The sequence below is a fragment of the Poromitra crassiceps genome (assembly GCF_964638095.1).
Source record: "Poromitra crassiceps genome assembly, chromosome: 22".
Lineage (NCBI taxonomy): Eukaryota > Metazoa > Chordata > Actinopteri > Beryciformes > Melamphaidae > Poromitra > Poromitra crassiceps.
This window is the reverse complement of record NC_139647.1, coordinates 6,574,349-6,599,737: the sequence shown is the minus strand read 5'-3', so window position 1 is coordinate 6,599,737 and position 25,389 is coordinate 6,574,349. Positions and strand designations below refer to the sequence as shown.

Genomic DNA, 25,389 nt, shown 5'->3' with positions numbered 1-25,389 from the left:
ATTATATAATTGCATACCAGAACATTAATTGCAAGCTTATGTTATGTTCACAATCCAAAATCTACACATAGATACTGTAGATTCACTAGTCTCTCGCGAGAGTTTGAGTACGATGACGTATACGGAAGTTTACATTCACAAACCACACATGGAAACGTGTGGGCAAGGCAGGCAGTTCTTTTAATACATCCATGGGCACAGAAGGAGGAAAGCTAACGTGGGGCAGCTTTAGCTTGCAAGTTCCCTGTAATAGCAGCTAACGTTACTTACAATGTATTCCGTGTTAATCAATGCGCTTCTGTCGAGCTCCGCTAACTATGACATTGTGTTTGAAAGGCTGTGCTGGCCGAGCGAGTCGTGGCCGGAGACAGAAAGACTCGAGGCGCTGACGACGTTCATTGAAGGACTTGGGGCGCTTCTGTCAGACTCGTCTAGTAGTGACACGAGTCCACTGACAGCTGCCAAAAGACAGCAGATTATTAGTCAAGTCGAGTCAGTGATTTGGACACAATGTCTCCCCTTTCTGTCCCAAATATCAGAAGAAGCCGTGGCTGGCAAAGGCGTTGCTTCACACGAGATGCGCTGCAGAGAGAGCACCGCTGCTGCCTGCAGACTGCTGAGTGCCTGCCTCCCCCTGTGCACTGCTGCTGTCCCGGGCCGACTGCTTCTGTCCGTCCTCCCCTCTCTGTCAGAGGAGGAGCAGCAGCAGCCACTCACTCTGGAGGTCGCCATTGAAGTCATGGCTGTTCTGTTGCCCACTCTTTCATCAGATCAACAGCTTACTCTGCTGTCATCTACCCTGTCCTGCATCAAGACACTAGTGTGTGACGCCTTGGTGGTGTCGAAACTCACCGTCAGGCTCCTCTTGACGCTCGTCAGCTGCTGCAGTGGAGAGAGGTCCAGAGACACATTGCAGTTCATCTTGGAGGACCTGTGCGGCTGGCACTTGAGTGAGCGCACGCCGGTGGTGACGGAGCGCACCTTGCTGTGTCTGACAGCCCTCTCAGACCAGCTGTTCATCAGACCTGGGCACGTCGCCAACCCAGGCCTCCTCTGCCCTCAGCTGTGGAGGATGCTCCAGGACGGCCTGACGCACAGAGACAGCGTGTCCCGTAAGCGGGCGCTGTACCTGCTCAAGAGGTGTGTGGCTCTGTCAGAGGAGGAAGAGGCCGAGTGCCCCTGCTCTGCATCACTAGGAGAAGGTAAAATGCGTGTATTTGGTGACACCGTGCCAGATTCAAGTTCACCTGTGTTTTGTTTGGCTTGCCTCCTATACATTATATAGTGAGCGGACATGTTCCCCTTTCTTACACTTGTTGCAGACGAGATCTTGTTCAAGTGGGACCCCAAAAGAAGCAAGTTGCTTGTGGAGTTCTGGGAGGACTATGCACTGGTGATGGAGACTCTGGAGGAAAACCAGGTCAAATGATGGTTGGGTCAAAAAAAACAGTTTAGTGGTGGGCATCATAGCACAACTTCATAGTGATGCTTGTTGTTTCTGTCTACAGATTCATGTCGTCCGACCGGTTCTCAACAGAATAGACGTGTTGATCCAAACAACAGCACTTGACAGTCAAGGTAAACACTATAATAGGATTAAGCCAAGTATGCAGTTTTGTTTTTATATCTTGAACATGTGTGTGTGTGTGTGTGTGGGGGGGGGGTTGACAGGGAGAAAAGGTGCTTGTAAAAAGAGATTAATTGAATGAATGAAAGATATTTGAATGACTACAAACCTGTGTGTGTGTGTGTGTGTGTGTGTTGCAGCAGCAGCAGCAGCATCAGGCTGTGGCCTGTTCCACCCGTCCTGGCTGCTGTGTGTGTACCAGCGCATGTTCCACAGTGAGAATAAATCCCTCATGAGAGAGGGAGTGTGCCACCTGCTGGAACTGCAGGCCCTCCAACAGCCAGCCTTCGCCTCAGCCTTCTCGCAGGTGCACGTTAACTCATTTGATTCAACTTCCATTTCCAATCATGCATTTTAGAACCATCCCAAAGTTCATCCACCGTTTTCTCCTCAGTTTATTGTTGGCCCCTTCATGGATGTCCTGTCTGAAAGTTCCCTCTTCCACAGGTGGGGATTTAAACAGAACACCACAAACAAAACAACTAATTTAATCAATTTACTGATAATTATGAAGTTTGCACCTGCCCTAATTAATCAGCCTTCTGTCTCTATCCAGGACCGTTGGGCAGAGCATAGGAGATCTACCTGAGCTGGGGGTTAAACTCCAAGTCTTCATAGCCACCTTCTTCAGTAGCCTTCCATCAGAGGACAGAGGTACAGGAAGACAGCCGCCATAGAGAATGCCTATTAACCCTAGACTGTAAAAAAAAAAGATGGACGTAGTGAGTGTGACGGTTTGTGATCTCCCGTTTTGAAGCATCAGGTTTGGCGTTTTCAGAGCGTTTCTATGAGGGGGCGGGCTTCGGTCTTCCCTAACCAATCGGCAGGGCAGCCGCAGCAGTCTTGCTAGTAATCAGACGTTCGTTAAAACGACAAGTACAAAGTCGGCTGCTTAACGTGGCGAAGCTGGCTAGCATTAGCTAGCTACGTTATGTTGTGTAATCTTTATGCCTCTAAGATCACATAATGACAAGACAGAGCAGAATATCAGCAACGTCTGACCAGGAAGTTACATGTCCGTCACATAAACCGGTCCGTGCGGCAACATCAACCTATGCCTAGAATCCACATTATAGGACACTAGCTGTTGTGCATGACTGACAGCAGCGTTAGCCAATCAGCGCCCGTCAATGGATTTTCAACCGGAGAAAAGGCGTTTGCACGTGGCGATTCCATACCAAGAAGAGCCAAAATTCACAACTGTGGAGTGGGCGTGGCTTCGAAGGTCTGGAGCCAGGCTATCTCAGAGCCGCTCCTAACTGGGAGCGCTGGGTGCATTCTACTGTGGTGGGTAGGCCACTGACCATTGATAAGTACCTCATACAACCCCACGTCAAAAAACATCACAAGTATCCCTTGAACACAGCTTCTGGTGTGTCATCTGTCACTCCTGCCGTGTGTGTGCTCTACAGGCCCTGTGTTGCTGCAGCTGATCCAGCGGCTGGGTTCTCAGCACTGGTGTGCGGTGCCCATCCTCTTCCTCTCCCAGGCCCTGTCCACACTGTCCCTCACTCCTCTGCTGGGGACCCACGGCCTCAATGCTTTTAGGTACTTCACCGTGTTTTACACACAGACAGCTGCTATTCAATTCAGGGTTCCCATGGCTCCTTAAAATGCTAGAACGTTTGTGAATTTGAGTGGGGGGGGGGGGGTACATGCCTTGAAAATTGGGTTCTGGAAAGTCCTTGTATTTGAAGGTGTTGGAACCCTGAATAATCAATGTCGTGTAATATTGTGCCTCTGCTGTGTTTGCAGGGAGGTGCTGCGCAGCACTATGATCACTCATCAAGTCCTGCTGAGAGGAGCAGCCCAGTGCTTCCTGCTGAACAGCGCCCTCTGTCTCACAGACGTGGTGGGACACAGTAAATTACACCTCTCATAAAACCAGATGATGTTGCTCCTTTCGTGGAGCTTAATAACAGAAACACGGCCGTGAAAGATAGCTGTTCTATCAGGGGTTCCCAACCTTTTTTGGCTTGTTACCCTACTTTGATGTCCCAAAAATCTAGGGAGCCAAGTCATTCAAATTGTGCTTCTTTTTTCCTGCAGAATTCTGACTTTAATCTGAGAATTCTGACTTCAATCTAAAAATTCTGACTTTTTTCTCAAAATTCTGACAGTAACTCAGAATTCTGACTTTAATCTCAGAATTCTGACTTCATTCTCAGAATCCTGATTTAACCCATTGATACCTGATGCAGCATTTGTGTGTGTATCCCTTTAAGACCACGAACCGCGTTAACGCGGTTCGCGGTCTTAAAGGGATACGCACAAAAATGAGGGATATACACGCAAATGCTGCATCAGGTATCAATGGGTTAAAGTTATAATCTCAAAGATTTTCATCTAAATAAAAGAAATAAAAATAAGGGTCACTCACAATTTTGATTGAGGCTATGCTGCTATGGTCCATTGATGGAAGCCTTTGCAGTGACATTAGTAATGTCACATAATGCAACACTGTTAGGATCTCACCTGCAATTACCACTCATCACCAAAGGTGTCACCACCCAAGAGAACAAAACTGAAATCTTAACACTTCGGTAGTGTTAAATTGTGTGTGGTGTTATTTATTTATTTTATTTTTTTATTTTTTTAGTGAAATTCCAGGCGACCCTATTTGAATTCCAGGCGACCCCACTTAGGGTTGCGACCCTAAGGTTGGGAACCACTGTAATATACGTTTCTTTTGTCATTTTTTTTGCAGAGCACTGTGACCCTAGATGAGTTTTTCAGTTTGCTGATGCATTTCCGTCCAGATGAGTCACTGTGTAGAGGAACACAGCTGTGGAATCAGGTACAGTGTACAGGAGAAGCATTGATAGCATGTTAAGAGAATCAGGTACAGTGTACAGGAGAAGCATTGATAGCATGTTAACTCATTGAGTGCCAGCCACTTTTGGAGAACGGATGCTCCCAGTGCCAGAGTTTCAGAGCGTTTTCAGTGATTTCTCGAGGCCCACAGAATATTGTGTGATATTACTATGTAAACACTGAACACGCACAAAGAACGATGAGACTCTATTCTATCATCTGCAAAAAAAAGTTTATTGATCCCATTTTCCGTTCTTTAGTTATGAGCCGGAGAAGATAGGCTGTTTTGAGCAAAAAGACACTTTTCAAATTAGAAGCTGAGTTATTCCGCCTTTTGTGAAATGCAGCATTTCAAGCACATTCACTGAGTCATCTGGTGGGCATCGGATATTCTGGCTTGCGTTTGTCAATCCTGTCCTGCTGCCTGGGTCTGTCTGGGTGTTGCGCGCTGCTCTGCGTGCCCCCCCCCCCCCCCCGCCCCGCCCCGCCCCGCCCCGCCTCGCCTCAACTGCACACTCCTCCTCCTGTCTGTGGTGGCTCTCTGCTGAGTTTGCTGTGCGCACAGTGAAGGGACATCGACATCCTGCTTTTTTACAGCGTTCCGCGTGTGTTTGTCACCGGCAACGATGCTTCCAGTTGAGAATAATAACAACTCCACGGTGTGGATGTGCGGATGTGCTGTCCGGCTCAATTGTGGGAGCAGATTGGCTGCTGCAGGCACAGCTGCAGTAACGTGCTTCAGCATATCGATGCATACGGATGCGATGCGATTTCCGTTTCCATAACGACTTCTTCTTTGTTTTTTCCTTGCCTTTCTGTTATGTGGAGAGCACTGTCGCCACCTAAGGGTTCTGTAAAATAGGTTAGACACATCCAATAGCTATAATATTTGTACATCAGAGGCAGAAGGCTTTGATCGACGCCCCACCGTCAAAAAACGCAATTGACGAACATGTCCGTCCTTGGCACTCTACGTTACTATTTGAAATGACGAACATGTCCGTCCTTGGCACTCAATGAGTTAAGAGAATCAGGTATAGTGTACAGGAGAAGCATTGATAGCATGTTCAGAGAATTTGCTTAACTGACTCATTTCTACCCCGTGCATATTTGTGACTCCGCTGCAGTTGTGTTTCTGGCTATCAGACAATGAAGGCCGTTTCAAGCCCAATATAAAGGATGGAGGGGATGGTACTGATGCTACAAAGAAGGAAACCGTAAGAGACTATGTTCAATCGGAGATAAACACTTTTCTCCGAGTCCCAGCTAGCACAGGTGAGTCTTGAGATAACACTCAATATAGATGATCAAAATGATATATTATTTACTAGGGCTGCATCTAATGATTAGTTTCATTATTGCGTATATTTTCTCGATTAATCGATTAGTTTGGTGTATAAAATGTCAATGAAAATAGTGAAAAATGTCCCTCACTTTCCCCCCCAAGCCCAAGAGGATGTCCTCAAATTAATCCACAACTATTTTGATAATCGAATAATAGTTTTGAGTAATTTTTTAAGGAAAAATGGTCAAAATTCTCTCTAAAAGTGAATATTTTCTGGTTTCTTTACTCCTCTATGGCAGTAAACTCAATATCTTTGGATTGTCGACAAAACAAGCGATTTGAGGACGTCATCTTGAGCTCTTTGGGAAACACTGAACAGCGTTTTTCACTATTTCTGACATTTTATAGACCAAACAAATTATCGATTAATCGATAATGAAAATAATCGTTAGTTGCAGAAAATATTAACATTTAATAAGAAGCTGTAATGAGATCATTTTTATTTAAATATTAGACTAAATGATTAATCGATTAGAAAAGTATTTGTCAATACATTTTCTGTGGACCAACTAATGGATGCATTGACTAATGGTTGCAGCTGTAATATTGAAAGTATGTGTGATGCTCCCCAGGTCAGACTGAGAGGCTGCCTGACCCGAGAGAGGCAGACAAGCTGGCCAGGTCCATTCTCCTGTGCGTGGACATGGAGAAGAGTGGAGGAAAGACCAGCAGTGGACTGGAGGCTTTACTGCGCCCCCTGCTGGACACTCTCAGCAGAGTCAGCACCAACGTCTACCTGCCAGCGCAGAAGACTGACAAGAGCCTGCAGCTCACACTCCGCCTGTTCCAGCTCGGGGGAAGAGCAGGCTGTTGGCATGTAGGAGAGAGGGGAGGTTTGTCATCAGAGCACTGATTCACTCACTGTGATGTAGGAGAGAGGCGAGGTTTGTCATCAGATCATGTAGGAGAGAGGGGAGGTTTGTCATCAGATCACTCATTCACTCACTGTGGTCGCCATTATAGAAGTCCTGCTTGATGCATCTGTCTCAAATGAGTACTAGAATTAGGCAGTTATTTCTTTCATTTTTACACTTCTTCTTGGGGATAGAGCAAAACTGCAGCAGGAGTTGCCGCCGCCATGAAGGTTATGTTTTCGGTGCTGTCAGTTTGTCAGCAGGATTACAGAAGAACTACTGGGCCAATTTTCATCAAACCTGGTGGAAGGATGTAGCATGGGCCAAGGAAGAACCCATTACATTTCGGCGTGGATCCGGATCTGATTTGGGTCAAGGAAGGGACCCTAGCTAGGGATAGGATACACTCAGCTCTCAGTCTTAATCCGTTTCACTACCTTAAGACTGAGAATATTATTATTTAAATCTTTTCATAACGTTAGGTGGCGCTGTTGGAAGCCTTGCATCGGAGAACCAATCATGAGTGTTGTGGGCGGGCCTGCTTTCTGGAGGCAGTGACGCTCATGCAGAACCGGTGTCTCGCAAAACATCGCCGCGTTTGCGGAGAAACATATTAATCACTTAGAAACAAACATAACCCGTTAATAGGACGTGTTTCATCCGGCCCCGACGGCTAGAGGTCTTTCCCCCAGCGATAAGCCCGACTCCCGAGGCTAACATTACAGAGCCTGCTGATGACTTCACAGTAGCAAGCGGACCATTTCCGGGTAGGAAAAATTATTGTAAAATAAACAACAGGTATAAACTCTCTTTGCAGCACATCAGTGTCTTGCTCTATATTGGAACTATTGGACAAGAGAAAAGCCAGCACTCCAAATGTCTTTTTTGTTGATTTATTTCCTCCTCAATACACCTGGGCAGCAGCAACGAACGTTTCAGTCAGAGACCTTCCTCCAGAGGAGGAAGGTCTCTGACTGAAACGTTCGTTGCTGCTGCCCAGGTGTATTGAGGAGGAAATAAATCAACAAAAAAGACATTTGGAGTGCTGGCTTTTCTCTTGTCCAATATTCGTGCTTGCCTTGCACCCAGTGAGTTTTTAATATTTTTTGAGTGTGCTTGCAACCTGACTTTCTACTATATTGGAACTATGAAACATTGCATTGCCGCTACCAAATAAAATTCTAATAATAAATGTAGGCGTGTCTGCTGCCGGCCGTTCTCGCCGGGCTCAATGAACCAGATTTGGAACAGTAAATTCCCAGACGTTTGGTGGTTAGGTGGCGCTGTTGGCGCCGCTCACCAAACGTCTGGAAACCGAGACTAGGGATAGGAAGGTCATGAGAGTCGGGGGTTGAGGGGTGGGTAGGGGGAGTGGCTAGCAGCATGTGGGCGGGTTATATCATAGCAGACTGGATTATTGGCCTTGGCATGAGGTCTGTGTGTCTCCGAGTGCACTTCTAGTTCACCAAGCAAGCCGTTAAAAGTGGGACTAATGCAATGGTTATATTTATTTATAGATGTCTGTCATGGTCAATATTGTGGTGACTGGGTTATATTTATAGATGTCTGTCATGGTTAATATTGTGGTGACTGCTCAGCAGTGTGTCAGATTCCACTCTCTTTGCTCACAGTGGACAGTGTGATGGTTGCCATTGAGAAGGTGATAGTTGAAGTCGTAGATCCCATCCAAGAGTTGATCCTGAGACGGCTGTCCGGTGAACTGCAGGAGGTAAACTGCAAATCAAGCACGTCACATTTTCTACACCTGGCACAGAGGACTGGTGGCTCCAGTAGCTTGTGGACACGATACGTTTGCTCTGCTTTCCAGCTGTTTGACGTGGACCGGGCGGAGCTGTATCTGTGTGTCCTGAGGCAGCTGGTGGTGATCTACAACACCAGGCCAGAGCGCCACAGTCAAATGCAGCAGAGCTATTTCCCCAAACTCATCAGAAATAGCCTCAAGATCCTGCAGCAACCGACCCAACAGGTAGGCTGCCGAATCTTCACGCTCCTGTCTAGGGATGCACCGGTCCACATTTTTTCACCTCCGATCCGATTCCGATACCTGAATTTGGATATCTGCCGATACCGATATTATTCCGATACCGATATTTTTCTTGAATATACAGTATAGGCAAAGATTTGACCAATTAAAGTTTTTTTTTTTTTAAATATACCTTGCAAAAAGCAGACAAAATTAAGAAAATATACAAGGCAAAGAAGGATACTATTATACATGGGCAAATTATGGCCAGCCTGTGCGGCCCACGCTGGAATTGCAAAAAAAAAAATCTGATTCCGATCCGATTCGTGAATTATGTCAGTATCGGCACCCGATATTGGATCGGATCGGTCCCATCCCTACTCCTGTCATCAGGGAATGTGCTGCTGGATGGTTCAACACGTTGTTTTTGCGCGTTGCCAGATCCCCTCTGTGGCGAGCCAGGTGGCGAGGGCAGTTGCTATGGCATCACTGGCTACGGCGTGTGGTCTTGTGGAGCGGCAAGTGATTGACAGGCGATCGGAGAGCATGAGTGGTTTGAAGTCTGTGAGGGACTACTTCTACAGCCCGCAAAACCAACTCTCTCTAGGACGCTTCAATGAAACCCTGCTGAAGCCGCAGACAGTGGACTTCTCAAGGTTAGTGGAAGCCTTGAAGTGTGATTCGTATCGCTTCAAAGCACACATTTGAATCTCTGTTAAAGGGACAGTTGTGATTTTTAGATTTTTTTAATCTGATCTTATTAATATCTGTATTACAAGTAGTGAGTGGCATCAATTTAGGAGAGAGACCTTTCAGAACACGATATTCACAATAAAAACATACACGTGTAGCACCAGGCTAACATGATCATTCTTTTTCTCTATAGTGATGCAGGACTGCAGGACTGGGGACGCATAGCTGCCCATTTTCTGCGGGACCAGTGGCTGTGCCTGAGCCTCCTGGTGGTGACGGAGGCTGTGGAGACATCCAGAGCTCCAGAGGTCCTGAAGGCAGCTCTGGGCTGCTGTGTGGAAGCCCTGGCTCTGCTGCCCAGCAGCCTGGTGCTGCCTGTGCTCACCTTTATGGAGGCAGTGCTGCCACAAGTGAGTCTGCTCGTTACCTCGGCCAAGGAGGTGAAACCTAGGAACATATTTCCATTAAATTTGGTGAATAGTGGTCCTTGGTGATGTAGGATTAGATTTTTTTTTTTTTTGGAAACGTCGTATGCCGTCTAGAGCAGGGTTCATAAGAAAACATCTTTGTTTGATATCCGCAAAAATCACGCCATAATAATTTTAATGTTTATCAATCAAAATTAAAATGATGATGTAAAAATCATCATTCCCTCTAATATTGCTAATCATATCGCAATTGCAATATCAATAATCAGAATTAGATATTTCTTCAAAATCGTTCAGCCGTGTTCCAAATCTGAATGGTGTGGTGGCACGATCACAATCAATGTCACCTAGAATGTAAGTGATAGGAATGATCTCTTTGGGTGTAACAGTTACAGAATGGTTCAGCACTGGCTAGTTATTGTGTGCAAACATTTCTTATAACGACTGAGTGAGTATCTGCCACAGTGAGTGTTGGTGATCTTGTTTGCAGCTGGCGGTTTGTGAGGAGGCCTTGTGCGTGGAGGCGGTGACTGTGAGCTGGGAGCTGGTGCAGGGGCAGAGCACCAACCCACACGACTTCTGGCCCACGCTGAGAGGTTTCGTCTCCACCGCCTTCCACCATGAGCTGCTCCAGCTGACAGACTCCCAGGCTCCCAGGCTCACTGCCACCCTCAAACAGGTGATTGAACAGAGGCAGAGGGGGTATGGTGCTTGGTGGGAACCCAAACCAAAATGGCGGGTAAACAAAAAGTTAAATTTATTGGACGTCTGCGTAGTGTAGAGTTAAAAGCACTCACCTATCACCGCGGAGACCCGGGTTCAATTCCCGGCAGCGGTACTTCCGGCTTGGTCAGACGTTCCTACAGACACGATTGGCCGTGTCTGCGGGTGGGAAGCCGGTGGGGTAGGGGTCCTTGTCGCTGTCTCCTCTGGTCGGTCGGGGTGCCTGTTCAGGTGGAGGGGAGCTGGGGGGGATAACGTGATCCCCCCCACGCACTATGTCCTGCCGATGAAACTCCTCGCTGCCAGGTGAAAAGAAGTGTATTTGTGTAAAAGCACATGTATCAGAAGAGGGTTTAAAAGGTTTTAAAAAGGTTTTTTTCTTCTGTGAAATAAACATGTGACCTGTTTTGACCCCGCCCCTCAAAGAATCAGAATCGAGAATTGTTATTAACCCAGAATCTATAAGCTGAATCGGAATCAGAATCATTCAAATCCAAACTATACCCAACCCTACATATAGGGCTTTCAAAAAACAATGTGTTCTAGCCATGGATGTATTAAAAGAACTGGATAAGGGACGTGCCACGCCCACCCATGCATTCGGACGGAGGTTGCTCATTGGCACATGAAGCCATCATGGGGGCTTTTTCTTCCTGGTTTTACTTCCTGACCATGCGGCCCAAGGCGAAGTGCGCATGTGTGCCATGACGTGTGACCATGACGTCTCCCACCCCTCCAACCCATGGATTGTATTAAAAGAAGAAAATACACCCGTATATGGCTCTTAGTGGCTTCTGAAGAAAAAAATGCCCCATAAAAAATTAGTTGATAATTAAAAGAGTCGTTTTATACTTTGAGTGACACCCGGAAAAAAATTCCCCTGGGTTTAACAGCTGCCGGAGTCCCCATGCAAGTGGATGGGAATTTTCCTTTCTGGGCTGCATGGCGTCACGTGACTTGCAATACAGAGCTTCGCCAGCATGTTGAAATGGCTTCAAAGCCCAGCGCTAATCCTGGGGGCTTGGTTCTAGCTCTTTATCAGATCTACAGATGTGCTCATTGTTGTGATTCTCTTGTAGATTGTCAGTGAGCTGATGGAGCTGTCTCAGTCGAAGACGGGAGTGTTCAATGTGCTGGTTCAACACTGCTGTCAGACCTGGCTGCCCACAGGAACTGGTGACCAGGCCGACGCCAGGTTTTCCAGTGTTTTCAACCACATCAACATACTCACTGAGGCGTGTGTCTATGGGCCAGTGTTCAGGAGAGACCAAAGGTACTGTCACTTTGGAGAGCCTTTTAATAATTGGTTCAACTGATTTCTCAGTTATGGAAAGTAAAAAAAAAATGAAAAAGTGTTAAGCGCTGCTTAGGTCTGCATTGCATTATGTGAAGGCAGGACAGGTGCTCACTCTGATAAGTTATGGTACAGAGAGTGGTGACCATTTGTCAGATATAGTACATTCCCTGAGCAGGGGTTTTCAAAGTCTGAGACCATGAGCCCCTCCTCAGACAAAGCCTGGAAAAAGGTACCTCCCCTTAATCTACTTGCTTAGTTCAACAATTTTTTTTGACGAAAAATCTCAAACTACTGTATCTCTGACTCTGAGCCATCTCTTTAACCAAATCACACACATTTAGCCTACAGATCCTTTCCAAAAAATTAGAATATCATGGAAATAACCTTGGATGACCGTGGGGCTTCAGCAAGTTGTCAAGCAAAGACGATTCAAAAACAAAAATCGGAGATTCAGAGGGACTGGACTGAGGCTGGAGTCAGTCATAACTGAGAAGTAACTGCTGATTTTCTTCACACTATTCTGATTTCTTGAAATACTGTTTTCGGGGTTTTCTGTAGCTGTAGGCCAAAATTATGAAACATGAAACAACTAAAGGCTAGAAATATTTCACTTTGTGTGTAATGTATCTGTAATCTATGAAAGTTTCACTTTTTTAAAGGAATTATGAAAAAAAACTAACTTTTCCATGATGTTCTAATTTTTTGGAAAGGATCTGTGTGTGATCTGTTTTGATAGCTAATGTAATAACTAATGTGGGGGGTGGGGAGACCTGCCTCCCACTTTGAAAACCTCTGCCCTAAGGGGACCTGAGTTCAGCTGCAGGTTACCAGGGTACGTTAAAAAAAATCCACCACCTATCCAAAAGAATAAAAATTCCAATTAAGTGAAAAAAGAAAAACCAAGACACTTTTGTTGTTCAAAATAAATAAAAACCCTTTCTGAAAAGAGCTGCATCATTAAAGGGATAGTTCGCATGTTTAAATGCCTAGCCCTATTTGCTATACCGCTTATGTTGATTGGTAGAGTTATTTCTCAGCGCAATAATGCTGTTCCTCATAGTAGCTCTGGAAAGTTGGGCAAAAATGAATGCAAGGTCAATGGGCTCACTAAAACTTCATCATTGGTACCGGCAAGTAGCAAATTGGGCTAGACTTAAAAAAAAAAGAGTGAACCATTCCTTTAAAACATGACCAATGTCTAGCAGATGTGGCCTTTGTTAGAGGGCTCCTCTTTCTCTGGGTCTTCCTGACTGGTTCCTCTTGGTCTTCCAAAGGCTAATCCAGGACGTCCAAACCTATGTGGAGCAACTGGGTGAAGAGTGTGCTGCTAACGGCGTGGTTACATGGTGAGCTGCTGCTTTAAGCCTAATTTGTTGTAAATGTGTAATACTTTATACTGTTATACCGTTATACTGCCACTAGAGGTCTCCCCTGCAGTGCTGCTGTCACAGCTGAACTACGTCTTTATCTTCCAGTGATAACAGGGATGATCAGTTGCCCCGCACATGTGTACTAGCCTTCCTCAATTGCCTCAATTCCTCCAATCCGCTGCACGAAAGACTGATGGAGGATCTGGTGACCCGTCTGGTGAGAAAGGTGGGCCATAAGATGGATGTCCTGAGAAGAAGCTCTGCCACATTATGAGCAAGACTCTGTCTAGACTTGTCTTCTACTAAAGGTGCGTTCACACCGACCTATTAAAGTTTGTCGCTGGCGTCGACTTTACATACAAAGTCAATGCAAACGAGCGATTGAGCGTATATTCGCCTGGGAGAATAATCGCTGGGCGTCCGAGCGGCAGAGACAGAGCGACAGGGAGAAAATACGCTCGTCGCTCAAGATGAAATATTCCAACTCCAGCGAAAATACGCTGGCATCAGTCGCTCGCTGTTCAATGCTGATTGGCTGCCGTGTGAGAGCGAGTCAAGGATCACTCTGGCTTGGAACAAACCGCTGGTTTATTGTGTGGCAACAAACCGCATTGACAGGCGGACAGCTGACATGAAGTGAAGTCTGTACTACCGGTATGCAGCTCGCATTAGGAGCACGCTGATAGGCTTAGCTTGTAAACAATGATGGTGGCTCGTAGTGGACAAACAGCATGACATTGCGTAACGTTATATCCCCCACATGTCCGTCATTTCGTGTGCCTGTTGATGAGCGATTTAAACAGAGCGACAGAGCGATTCCAAAGGGTTGACTTGAGCGACAGAGCGAAAAATAAATATCTCGGTGTGAACACAGCTTTAGTTATGCACAAAAGTTAGCATTTGTTTTGTGTAGCTAATTGAACAATATTTAACAGCATCTTCTATCATCCCCTTGAACCCCTCCCTCCTTCTCTATCTCAGGATCAAGAGATATCGAAGTCAAAAGTACGTTACTATAGCAACTCCCTTCAACATCGTGTGAAAAACAGGGTGTGGCAAACACTGCTGCTGTTGCTGCCCAAACTAAAGCAGGTAGGAGACCCTCAGACTCTCACTCACACACATCAAATCGTCACTGAGAAAGTAACTGTGTTCGCACCCCCTGTTACACCTCCGGCTTGGTCGTGTGTCTGTGGGTGGGAAGACGAATTAAGGGTATGTGTCCCCCTGGTCACTGCACTAGCGCCTCCTCTGGTTGGTCGGGGGCACCTGTTTTGGATGGAGGGGAACTGGGGGGAATAATGTGTTCCTCTGCATGCGTTCTTGCCCTGCCGGCTGGTGACTGCATATGTATTGGGGGAAACATGTGCTAGCCTACAACTCTCCCCAGATCTGCAGAGGGGGCGGAGCCACGACCAGGACCGCTGAAGCAGGAGAAATTGAATAAGTGCAATTGGGAGAAAAAAGGGGGAAAAAGAAAGTAACTGTGTGTGTGTGTGTGTGTGTGTGTGTGTGTGTGCGCACACACGCTTGTGTGTGTGTGTGCGAGCAGGAGTTTGTGGCCTCTTTGGTGACCCATGTGTTTGAGGCAGGATTCTGCAGTAACCAGGCCTCCGTAAAGTACCTGATCGAGTGGATGATGATTCTGGTCCTGGTCCGGTATCCACAACACATCGACGGCTTCTGGACCTGCTTCAGCATGGTGAGCTCTCACCTTCTCATCGCATCTCAAGCAGAGGAAAGTTAAACTTTTGGAGAGTTGGAGTTTGGAGAGACAGCAACAAATAAGCTCTGTCTGTGCTCATTGAAAGCACTCTGGAGATGATTTCCGAAGCACTCTGACCTGAACAAAACACTTCCTGTCGACACACCCCCTCAAGTAGTTTTAATAATTGGCCTGTTCCTGTGCCTTTTGTACAGGATCAAGAAAAGACCAAGACAAGCATCTGCACCTTCCTGTCAGTCTTGGTACATTTGAATATCATCATGCCTAAACTGAAGGATAAGGTAAGGAAGGACGCCTCCTCAACACCATGTACGCAGATCACAATAAGACCAGTGGTGCAGCGATATTATCTTCTTCTTTTTTTAATCACAAGACTGATAATGTCATCAGTGATGTCATAAGAGCACTTCATCTTATGACATCACTGATGTCATAGGCACTGATGTAAACTTAACTCATTGAGTGCCAGCCACTTTTGGAGAACGGACGCTCCCAGTGCCAGAGTTTCAGAGCGTTTTCAGTGATTTCTCGAGGCCCACAGAATATTGTGTGATATTACTATGTAAACACTGAACACGCACAAAGAACGATGAGACTCTATTCTATCATCTGCAAAAAAAAGTTTATTGATCCCATTTTCCGTTCTTTAGTTATGAGCCGGAGAAGATAGCTTGATTCATGCAAAAAAAGCAATTTTTTTCTAGAAGCTGAGATAATTGGCCTTTTGTGAAATTAATCATTTCAAGCACATTACTGACTCTGAAGCTAATCTTTTCTAATGTAGTCACACCTCAAAAATAATTTCCTTCAATAAAACAGTTTAGGCCAGGGAATTTTGTTTGGCAGAATAATATTTTTAGCTACAACCAGCAGCGCTGGCCCCTGCGTGCGCTGCTGGTTGCAGCTTCTTGCTGGTTTTGATTTGCTGCTGGTGGGTATCGGATATTCTGGCTTGCGTTTGTCAATCCTGTCCTGCTGCCTGGGTCTGTCTGGGTGTTGTGTGTGTGCTGCTCTGCGTGCCCCCTCCCCCCCCCCCCCCGCCCCCGCCCCGCCCCGCCTCAACTGCACACTCCTCCTTCTGTCTGTGGTGGCTCTCTGCTGAGTTTGCTGTGCGCACAGTGAAGGGTGCGGAACAGCCAGGCTTTTTTACAGCGTTCCGCGTGTGTTTGTCACCGGCAACGATGCTTCCAGTTGAGAATAATAACTCCACGGTGTGGATGTGCAGATGTGCTGTCGCAACCGACACAGAGCGGCTCAATTGTGGGAGCAGATTGGCTGCTGCAGGCACAGCTGCAGTAACGTGCTTCAGCATATCGATGCATACGGATGCGATGCGATTTCCGTTTCCATAACGACTTCTTCTTTGTTTTTTCCTTGCCTTTCTGTTATGTGGAGAGCACTGTCGCCACCTAAGGGTTCTGTAAAATAGGTTATAGACCTCCAATAGCTACAATAGTTGTACCAGAGATGTATCAGGGATTGATCCACGTCCCACCGTCAAAAAACGCAATTGACGACAACCGTCGTCATTGGCACTCTACGTCAGTATTTGAATTGACGACAGCTGTCGTCATTGGCATTCAATGAGTTAAGGGACACACAAACAGCCGAGCTGCGTATGCAAGCTGCAGGGTGGGCGAGGCCTTAGCGACTAGGAATCGTGCCTAGTTATTTAAATCGATGCAGAAATAATCCAATGATAGCCCAGTAAAGTAGCTAAACGTTGAAAACTAGAAGCCTACTAATTTCCACAGGGGTCCTTCAAATATCAAAACTTCAACATTATACAATGTACTTTATCAAAGAAAACAGACAAATAAATATCTATCAGACACATAAAATATACAGGTGGTACATACATACAAATGGAATCTCAGGGAAGGTGTTGCAATTACTCTGTAGTCACCATCTGGTTTTTCGTCTTGAGAGAACCTTTAAACTATTATTATTATTATTATTATTATTATTACCTTTATATAGCAGTCTTACAAAATGAGGTTTGGGTTTGTCAAAAAGCGTGTGTTACTGGAGCGTATCGACCAAACAATAGACCAACCGACCAGAAGAGGTCAACCCTAGAAGTTTATCGAACTCCGTAGCGCCAATATGATAGCTATTGTGGAGATTGAGCACACGTGTGATGGTTCTGATCTGAAGCTCTCCCTCCCTCACCCCCCTAGGCAGTGCAGTGGCGTAAGGCGCTGGATGTCATCCTGCAGTGGTGTTTCAGCCACAACTTCAGCGTGCGCCTGTACGCCCTGCTGGCCCTGAAGAGGGTGTGGTCCCTGGGGGAGCTCAGGGCGGAGGCAGAGGAGGGGGCTCACGGCCTGGGAGGGCTGGCTGCTGTGATCCAGGCCTGTCTGAAGCAGGCGGAGGCCATGCAGAGCACTGGGTGAGAACATAGCAGTGAATTATGGTCACCTACCTTCCTTAGCATAGTAATAATAATAAAAAGCATAATAATTGTAATCTACACAATGTACACAATCTACAAAAACATGCAATAATATAAACGGTGTTGTGTTCACGTTCATAGCTCATATAATATGTGTCACATAAAATTAATGTGTCATATCGTTAATTTCAAGCTCAATTCTTACCCAGAGAAAAGGTACAGCACTGAAAATGTAACAAGCAATAGTTTTTTAAACATCTTCATTTTAAAAGATGAAAAACCCCAGGCGCTTTAGTCCCAAGCTTCAATGCTCCTGGCCAATCCCTGCGCCACAGGGCGTGGTTATTGCTTATCCTATGTGGGGTTAGAAATCACGCAGCAGCTATACCCATGTTAAAAGGATGGTCATAGGGTAGTAATGCACTTACTGGAGGTTTTGTCTGACCCTTTAGAAATGCCAACAAGAACTGGAACAGGATCCAGGAGCACTTCTTCTTTGGTGCCTTTCATCCTATCAGGGATTACAGTGTCCAGGTGCTCTTTGATATTTCTGCTCAACGGGAGACGCCTGCCAATCATTCTGCTATTCCACTTGCTCAAATCAAACGGAACAATAACACAATTGTCTTTTTTTTTCCTTTTTTGCTGTCCCATCCTAGACCATATTTTACACTTTCCCCAGTCTGTCAGAGTTGGCTGATGATGAGTGGATTCCACCGTGGAAGTTTGAGAAGCTGCCGTGTTTCTGCGAGAGTCCGTCTCTTCCACTGACCAATCCAAATCCTGCCCTGAGCCAGCTGCAGCCTGGAGACTGGATCCAGCAAGACAAAGGTACAGTAGCTAGCTACAGATGTCCACATGCCTTCTTTTCCTTCTGAACACAAGTACCGATCCGATTCCAGTGCATTATATATATATATATACATATATATATGTGTACTAACCCTATATGGATTTGAGTGCCCGAAACGTCTTAGAATTAAAGAAATGATTAATTGATGATTTATATGATTGCTTGTTATCATTGTTGTATGGCCTGGCTCAGGTTAAACTCCTTGATCCGGGTGAAACTCCTCTTTTCCGGGGCTAATAAATTCCCGTATGCGCCAATACCAATCCAGAATCGGAGGCATTTCCGATACTGGTATCAGAACAACTCTTAACAGTAGCTAACTAAAACTTCAGCAGAACCACGGCAAACCACAAAAGTACCGTAGCTAGTAATCAAACTGTCTCTTACTGAGTGTCTTACTGGGTGTTGTGATTTACCAGGTGAGCAGGATAAGGAGGAGCGCTGGGCGGAGGTCCAGAAGAAGATAACCCCCTGGAGGCTGGGGATCCAGGAGCAGGAGCCTGAGCTGCAGCTGGTTCCCCAGCAGAGAGCTGCCCGACTGGGCAAACTCCACGGAGCCCTGCTGGTGGTCGCCTCACTTATCGATAAGCCCACCAACTTAGGAGGTCAGAGAAGGAACAGAACGGATATGTTTGGGGTCATGGTTCGGTACGAATACGGTACAACGGAGAAAAAAGCAACAAATCCCAAATTCTGTTTTTTTCCCATAGAATTTTTCGGAATTCTGTGTTTTGCTTTTTACCCTCATTTTACCATCAGAAATAGTGTCTAATAAGTGGGAATGAATAAATGTCCACAATTTAATAAGATCTATGGAAATCCACACAAAAAGGTTTTACTCTAGAGCAGCGATTTTCAAAGTGTGGGGTGCGCCTCCCTCTCAGATGTCTGTATTCCAGCTGTTGCACAGGGCAAAGGCATTTCCCCCCACTTTAAATCTTTATTGTACACAAGTTTGTAAACAGAGTGCATGTGGAGTATTGTTGTCAGACAGCGAGGTGGCTTTCACTTTCCCAAGTAAGTAGGCTAACATTAGTGGATGCGAGTTTTGTTTACCATAATGATTACGTTCGGTCATCATAATGGATTATTGGAACATGACAAGGAGGCATCCCCTCTTCCTCATCGCATCTTGCTTGTCATCTCACGCGATGTAAGTTGCTTGTTTACAAGTTAACAGCTTTGTCAGTGTTATGTAACGTGTAGCCGCAACGCGCAACTATAAAGGACTAAAGCAAAGTCCTTTATAGTTGCGCATCGTGGCTATGTAACGTTACATTAGCAAGCTTACCTCATTGGCTTGATGTTGACAGAATTAGCAAAACAGCTTATCGCCTGAGTCATAAAAGTCATTAGGATACTGCTCTGCACTCACTTTTTTGACAACGGTAAAGGGGGGGCAGCTGGACGCTTCATTATTGTTGTGGTTTTGTGAAGTAGTAATGTTTCCTCTCCACAAAACATTCCATTCAGTGAACACGGATTTCTATGGCCCTTGTGTTGTTTTGGTGTGTCTTCTCCCGTGGCGTTTATGGCATTCAAACAGCGTTTAGGTGCTTTATCAGCACCTTCGTTCTGAATTCGACGTATTGGTCGTGTCGCTTCACGCACCGAACCGTGACCGTGAATTCACGGGACGAATACACGTACTGTACCGCAACACCCCTAGTCCTGTGAGATCTTTGATGGCTTGGTGTCTTTGCTGTGTCTTTGTGGCTGTAGGTCTGTGCAGGACCTGTGAGATCTTCGGAGCCAGTGCTTTGGTTCTGGACAGCCTCCGCCATGTCAGTGACAAACACTTCCAGTCCCTGAGCGTCTCCTCGGAGCTGTGGCTCCCTCTCCTGGAGGTGACGTGCCTCTCTCTTTTTTCACTCCACCAATCATGATTCCTACTCTAGCTCTAACAGCCCTTTCACATTGGATTAGACCTGGGAAATGTGTAGGGGTGGGAATCACCAGATGCGCCATGATATTATATACATGATACACATATACATGATATTATCACAATACTTATGTCATGATACGATAGTATTGCGATATATTGAGTATTGTGATATATTGCAATTTATTACGATTTATAAAAAAGATTCCACTGCAAATTATGTCCCCAAAGGAAAACTTTGTCAACATCTTGTTTTATCAAAGATAAAGTTTCCAGTCTGTTCATCTTACTTCAATTGGTTTTTATTGCAGCAAAATTGTCAAGTAAACAGACTGACCAACACTGTCATAAAAACCACCCGTCATAAATGTTACATGCACCTGACAATTTCTATACTAAAATACTTGGCATGCGTGCAATACGATATATTGCCACACAGAATATTGCGATACTATGCTGTATTGAATCCCGCGGGGACAGTGCGCAAGACAGACGAAAGCGAAAGCATTTGCCACGAAGAATCTTGGTCTCTCTGCAGCTCTCTTTCTACAGTCTGTGCTCTGCAGCGAGTGGTTGCACTGGGCAGTGGGATTGAGTTTGGCTCTTAATTTCAGTCAGACTGTGTTACGTTTGGATGCAATTATTTATTTACATACAAGGATGCTTTCCTTCACTGTGTTGTCGTCTCTTGATTATTGCCGTTGTGTGAAATGAATTTGGAGTCATTCTATAATGTCTAAGATCAGAAATGGTGTGTGTTTTTCAGGTGAAGCCTGCGGAGCTGGCTGCCTTTCTGCAGGTGAAGAAGAGTGAAGGTTACTGCATTGTCGGAGTGGAGCAGACTGCCAACAGCCAAAGTCTGCAGGACTACCAATTTCCCGAGAAGAGCCTTCTGCTTCTTGGGTATGACATCATAAAATGAATGACATCACAGCACAGCCCGGTCTGGCTCTGTCTCAGTCACCACACAAGCTCTCACAGACCTACCTGCATGCGAGGCCGTTCCTCTTCATGTTCTTACAGACAAAGGTGTGAGCTGACCAGGTTGTGTCATGTTATCTTACCAGTTTAGTGTGGGGCCCCAGCCTCTCCTCTGCTTCACTTGCCTGTCGCGGCAGGCTGGCCAGTAATTGGCTTTCCCCCCCGAGGAGTAAATGACACAAACCAATAAACAGCATGATGATGCCAGCAGAATGAAGCTTAACCCTGGTCTAGTTTGAAAGCTTAACCCTGGTCTAGTTTGAAAGATTAACCCTGATCTAGTTTGAAAGCTTAACCCTGGTCTAGTTTGAAAGCTTAACCCTGGTCTAGTTTGAAAGCTTAACCCTGATCTAGTTTGAAAGCTTAACCCTGGTCTAGTTTGAAAGCTTAACCCTGGTCTAGTTTGAAAGATTAACCCTGGTCTAGTTTGAAAGATTAACCCTGGTCTAGTTTGAAAGCTTAACCCTGGTCTAGTTTGAAAGCTTAACCCTGGTCTAGTTTGAAAGATTAACCCTGATCTAGTTTGAAAGCTTAACCCTGGTCTAGTTTGAAAGCTTAACCCTGGTCTAGTTTGAAAGCTTAACCCTGGTCTAGTTTGAAAGCTTAACCCTGATCTAGTTTGAAAGCTTAACCCTGGTCTAGTTTGAAAGCTTAACCCTGTTCTAGTTTGAAAGCTTAACCCTGGTCTAGTTTGAAAGCTTAACCCTGGTCTAGTTTGAAAGATTAACCCTGATCTAGTTTGAAAGCTTAACCCTGGTCTAGTTTGAAAGCTTAACCCTGGTCTAGTTTGAAAGCTTAACCCTGATCTAGTTTGAAAGCTTAACCCTGGTCTAGTTTGAAAGCTTAACCCTGGTCTAGTTTGAAAGATTAACCCTGGTCTAGTTTGAAAGATTAACCCTGGTCTAGTTTGAAAGCTTAACCCTGGTCTAGTTTGAAAGCTTAACCCTGGTCTAGTTTGAAAGCTTAACCCTGATCTAGTTTGAAAGCTTAACCCTGGTCTAGTTTGAAAGCTTAACCCTGGTCTAGTTTGAAAGCTTAACCCTGGTCTAGTTTGAAAGCTTAACCCTGATCTAGTTTGAAAGCTTAACCCTGGTCTAGTTTGAAAGATTAACCCTAGTCTAGTTTGATTCAGCATGCTGTTCTGTGGGACACATTTATTTTTATAACGCCATTCTTAATGACTCGATTACAGCCAATTACAGCGAATCGAAGATCTCCTTTAACAATCATTTTTGGAAATTCATTCCCCTAACCCTCTAAGCCTCGGTTACGCTGCCTTAAAAAAGTGCTAACCCTAAAATAATGTAATTAGTTTACACACTCATGACATGACGGTCTCCATGGTGTTTCACAGGCTTTTCCACCCTTCCAAACAATACAATTTTCCTGGAGGAAACTCATCCTTGTCATGTTTGGCATTCTGGCACCGCTCACCACACACACACACACACACACACACACACACACACACACACACACACACACACACGTGCACACACACACATACACACACACACATACACATACACACACACACACACACACACACACACACAAGCGCACATACAAATACACACACACACATCTGACCTGCTGTCAACTTCTTCTGTTTATGACCTCACCTTTTTGATTAATTGATTAACTGATCTGCTATTTGAGTATTATGTATACTGACCTGCTGTCAACTTCTCTTGTACAGCGACTAATTGTTATTTGTGGATGATTGTATGTTGATGTGGACCCCAGGAAGAGTAGTCTCCACTAAAGTGAAGACTAATGGGGATGCTTTTAAACAATAAACAATAAACATACACACACACACACACACACACACACACACATACACACACACACACACACACACACACACACACACACACACACACACACACACACACACACACACTCTCTGTAGAATGTCAGAATTCCTCCCACACTCAACGGTATATTTCTCTCTCCTTCCTCCAGCAATGAGCGTGAAGGAATACCGGCCAACCTCCTCCAGCTGCTGGATGTGTGTGTGGAAATCCCTCAACAAGGGGTCATCCGCTCGCTCAACGTGCACGTGAGCGCCGCCCTGCTGATTTGGGAGTACACACGGCAGCATCTCGCCTCTGGATGACGTGCGGTCACCTCCCAACCCCTGTGTGAGGAGACCGACACTGTGGCCAGAAGCACCCCAAGTCCTACTGGACAGGATTTTGATTTCCGCAGCGCCTTTTTTCATATCGGCTTTTACTATCACCAAGACAGTCCTCCTGCCTTTCCATGAGACCATCAGACTTATGGAAAGAGATCACAACTGGATTTGACATGAAATTCGGCCAATTCAGCCCAGGAGACCACGTGATTGCGCATTGCATTCTGGGATTGTTTTCACCATATTGTTTGCTTGTTTACAACCGTAATTCATTCATAGTATTGACGACAAAGAGGACGCTACCAGCTGGCATCTTGCCCTTTGTTCAAGCTCCACCCCATCTCTCATTATTGCAGCCTTTCACACAACTCGGTCACCCCACCCCGCCAATGAAAGGAAGCGAACGCAAAGAAATGACACTGCGCGACAGCGCAGACACTGCGTGACAGTGCAGACACCGCGTGACAGTGCAGGCACCGCGCGACAGTGCAGACACTGCGCGACAGCAAAGAATATGGTGAAAGCGGGAGGGTTTCCAGACACTTGACATCACGTTCCCGACTTGGAGCCCAATGGGCTTGCTGTTCTGTTGATAGAGACAGTCTGTCTGGCAGAGCAGCAGCACAATGGAAACTTAACTTTCTCACTTGTGTCCAGAGGTTTCTTGTTTATTAAGTGAGCAATTAGCATTTGCCTCTAAGATAATGACCATATCCAGTAAAATGCAACGAATTGGACTGCTGTTTTTGTTTATAGGTCTTATTTTGTGCAACAACAATAGTTTTTTATGCAATGTGTGATTTTAAATTGCTCATTAATTGTTTGAATAAATACATTTAGTAAAGACTGGGCACAGTAATCTATTTTTGTATTTCTATATTTTATTCATCGTGACTTAGGCCGCATGATGTTGGAAGCAAATAAAGCAGTGAAAGAGTTAAGCACAGGTGTGCGGACACAGCCGGCTCCAGGCTCAAACTCAAAACAATGTTTCATATCATGGCATTTACTGCATGTTTTTTTTTCACATTCCTTTGAGTTTTTTCTTCTTTTTTCAGCAAAACTTTTTTCTCCTGTCAGAATTGAATTCATTGAATAATCAGTCTTCTTATTCCTATTAATTTAATAAATAAATAAATAAACACATGGAAAATAGACTTGAAATGTGGCTCCAAATGTCTTGAAAAGGCAGAAATGGCCGTTCCTGGCTCCAGGCAACCTGAAAACACAAGAACCCAATGACCCGAAGGAGAGAGAAATATACCGTTGAGTGTGGGAGGAATTCTGACATGAGAGAGAGAGAGAATAATGTGTATGTATGTGTGTGTATATTACAGCAGAGTAGCCGATACCAGCTGTCCTCCAGAGGGACATGGCAGGACACTGAGGCCAGAGGTTAGCTAAACTCTTTCTCACAACACAACATGATGTACATCACTGGTTGTCAACCTGGGGTCTGTCGTGGACCACCAGGGGTCCTCGAGGCAGTTCCCCAGCAAATAATCGTTCAACTTAACCATTGTTTTATTTACAATAAATTAACAATTAGAGAATGTAGAAGAATGACTATGCTGTTGTCTCCACCTAAATAGAGATTGTTTTCTGCAAATCTAAGAATAAAAAATACTCCAATTTGGGTCAGAGACAAAATCTCATCAAATGTGTGTCCATGGCACTAAGAACTCCTTGATTTGAAAAAGGTTGAGAATCACTGACAGGCAACTGTACTCCTAAACCTCTAAATGTAGGCTATGTCTTTATGTACAGTACTTGTATGTAGCTACTTTGTTTTGAGTGATTTTTATTTATTTAGGCTAGATTAACTTTGTATATAACTTCTGTGTATAGGCTACTATGGAAATTGTGAGGAAGATGCCCTGCATGGTAGGTATGGTTCCCCCATAGAAATGCAGCAGTAGGCAGCCTATATCGCCAGTCGCTACGAGTTAGAGAAAAAATAAGAAGATACTCGCGTCGCCCATGTTTTCTGAATGGAACGCAAGGAGGACTGAGCGCAATTGTTTCCTGGAGTACAGCTGCACTTTGGTTCCTACGTTCCGCCCATAGCCGGAAGACCCGGAGCCAGGTTTTTACATCCAGACTAGGTTGCTCCGCTCCATTCAATTGTATGCTGTGTCTATGTCTACCGCCCAGGACATTATTGTAAGTGATGGCAGGCTGCTGGCAGGGCAGACGTTAGCTCAATTCTTTACTGTGACAGCATCAGCATCATGTAGTATACACCAGTGGTTCTCAACCTGGGGTCCGGGGACC

The 25,389-nt window shown here is 45.3% G+C and overlaps 1 protein-coding gene across 1 annotated transcript; it reads left to right on the top strand.

The window, feature by feature from the left end:
- Positions 1 to 271: 271 nt before the first annotated feature.
- On the top strand, positions 272 to 23,943 carry tarbp1 (TAR (HIV-1) RNA binding protein 1; the record flags this gene model as incomplete). Its single annotated transcript, XM_083658274.1, has 29 exons — positions 272 to 1,202; positions 1,323 to 1,420; positions 1,509 to 1,578; positions 1,786 to 1,934; positions 2,022 to 2,074; positions 2,184 to 2,281; positions 3,040 to 3,175; positions 3,383 to 3,479; positions 4,335 to 4,424; positions 5,569 to 5,716; positions 6,359 to 6,595; positions 8,242 to 8,369; positions 8,469 to 8,627; positions 9,066 to 9,280; positions 9,511 to 9,727; positions 10,236 to 10,424; positions 11,548 to 11,741; positions 13,040 to 13,111; positions 13,241 to 13,361; positions 14,117 to 14,227; positions 14,688 to 14,837; positions 15,056 to 15,142; positions 17,042 to 17,253; positions 17,709 to 17,790; positions 17,916 to 18,087; positions 18,529 to 18,714; positions 19,832 to 19,956; positions 20,761 to 20,897; positions 22,944 to 23,943. The coding sequence occupies 29 exons, from the start codon at positions 272 to 274 to the stop codon at positions 23,095 to 23,097; spliced, it is 4,818 nt and encodes a 1,605-aa protein (XP_083514400.1). The 3' UTR covers positions 23,098 to 23,943.
- Between the last annotated feature and the right edge of the window lie 1,446 nt (positions 23,944 to 25,389).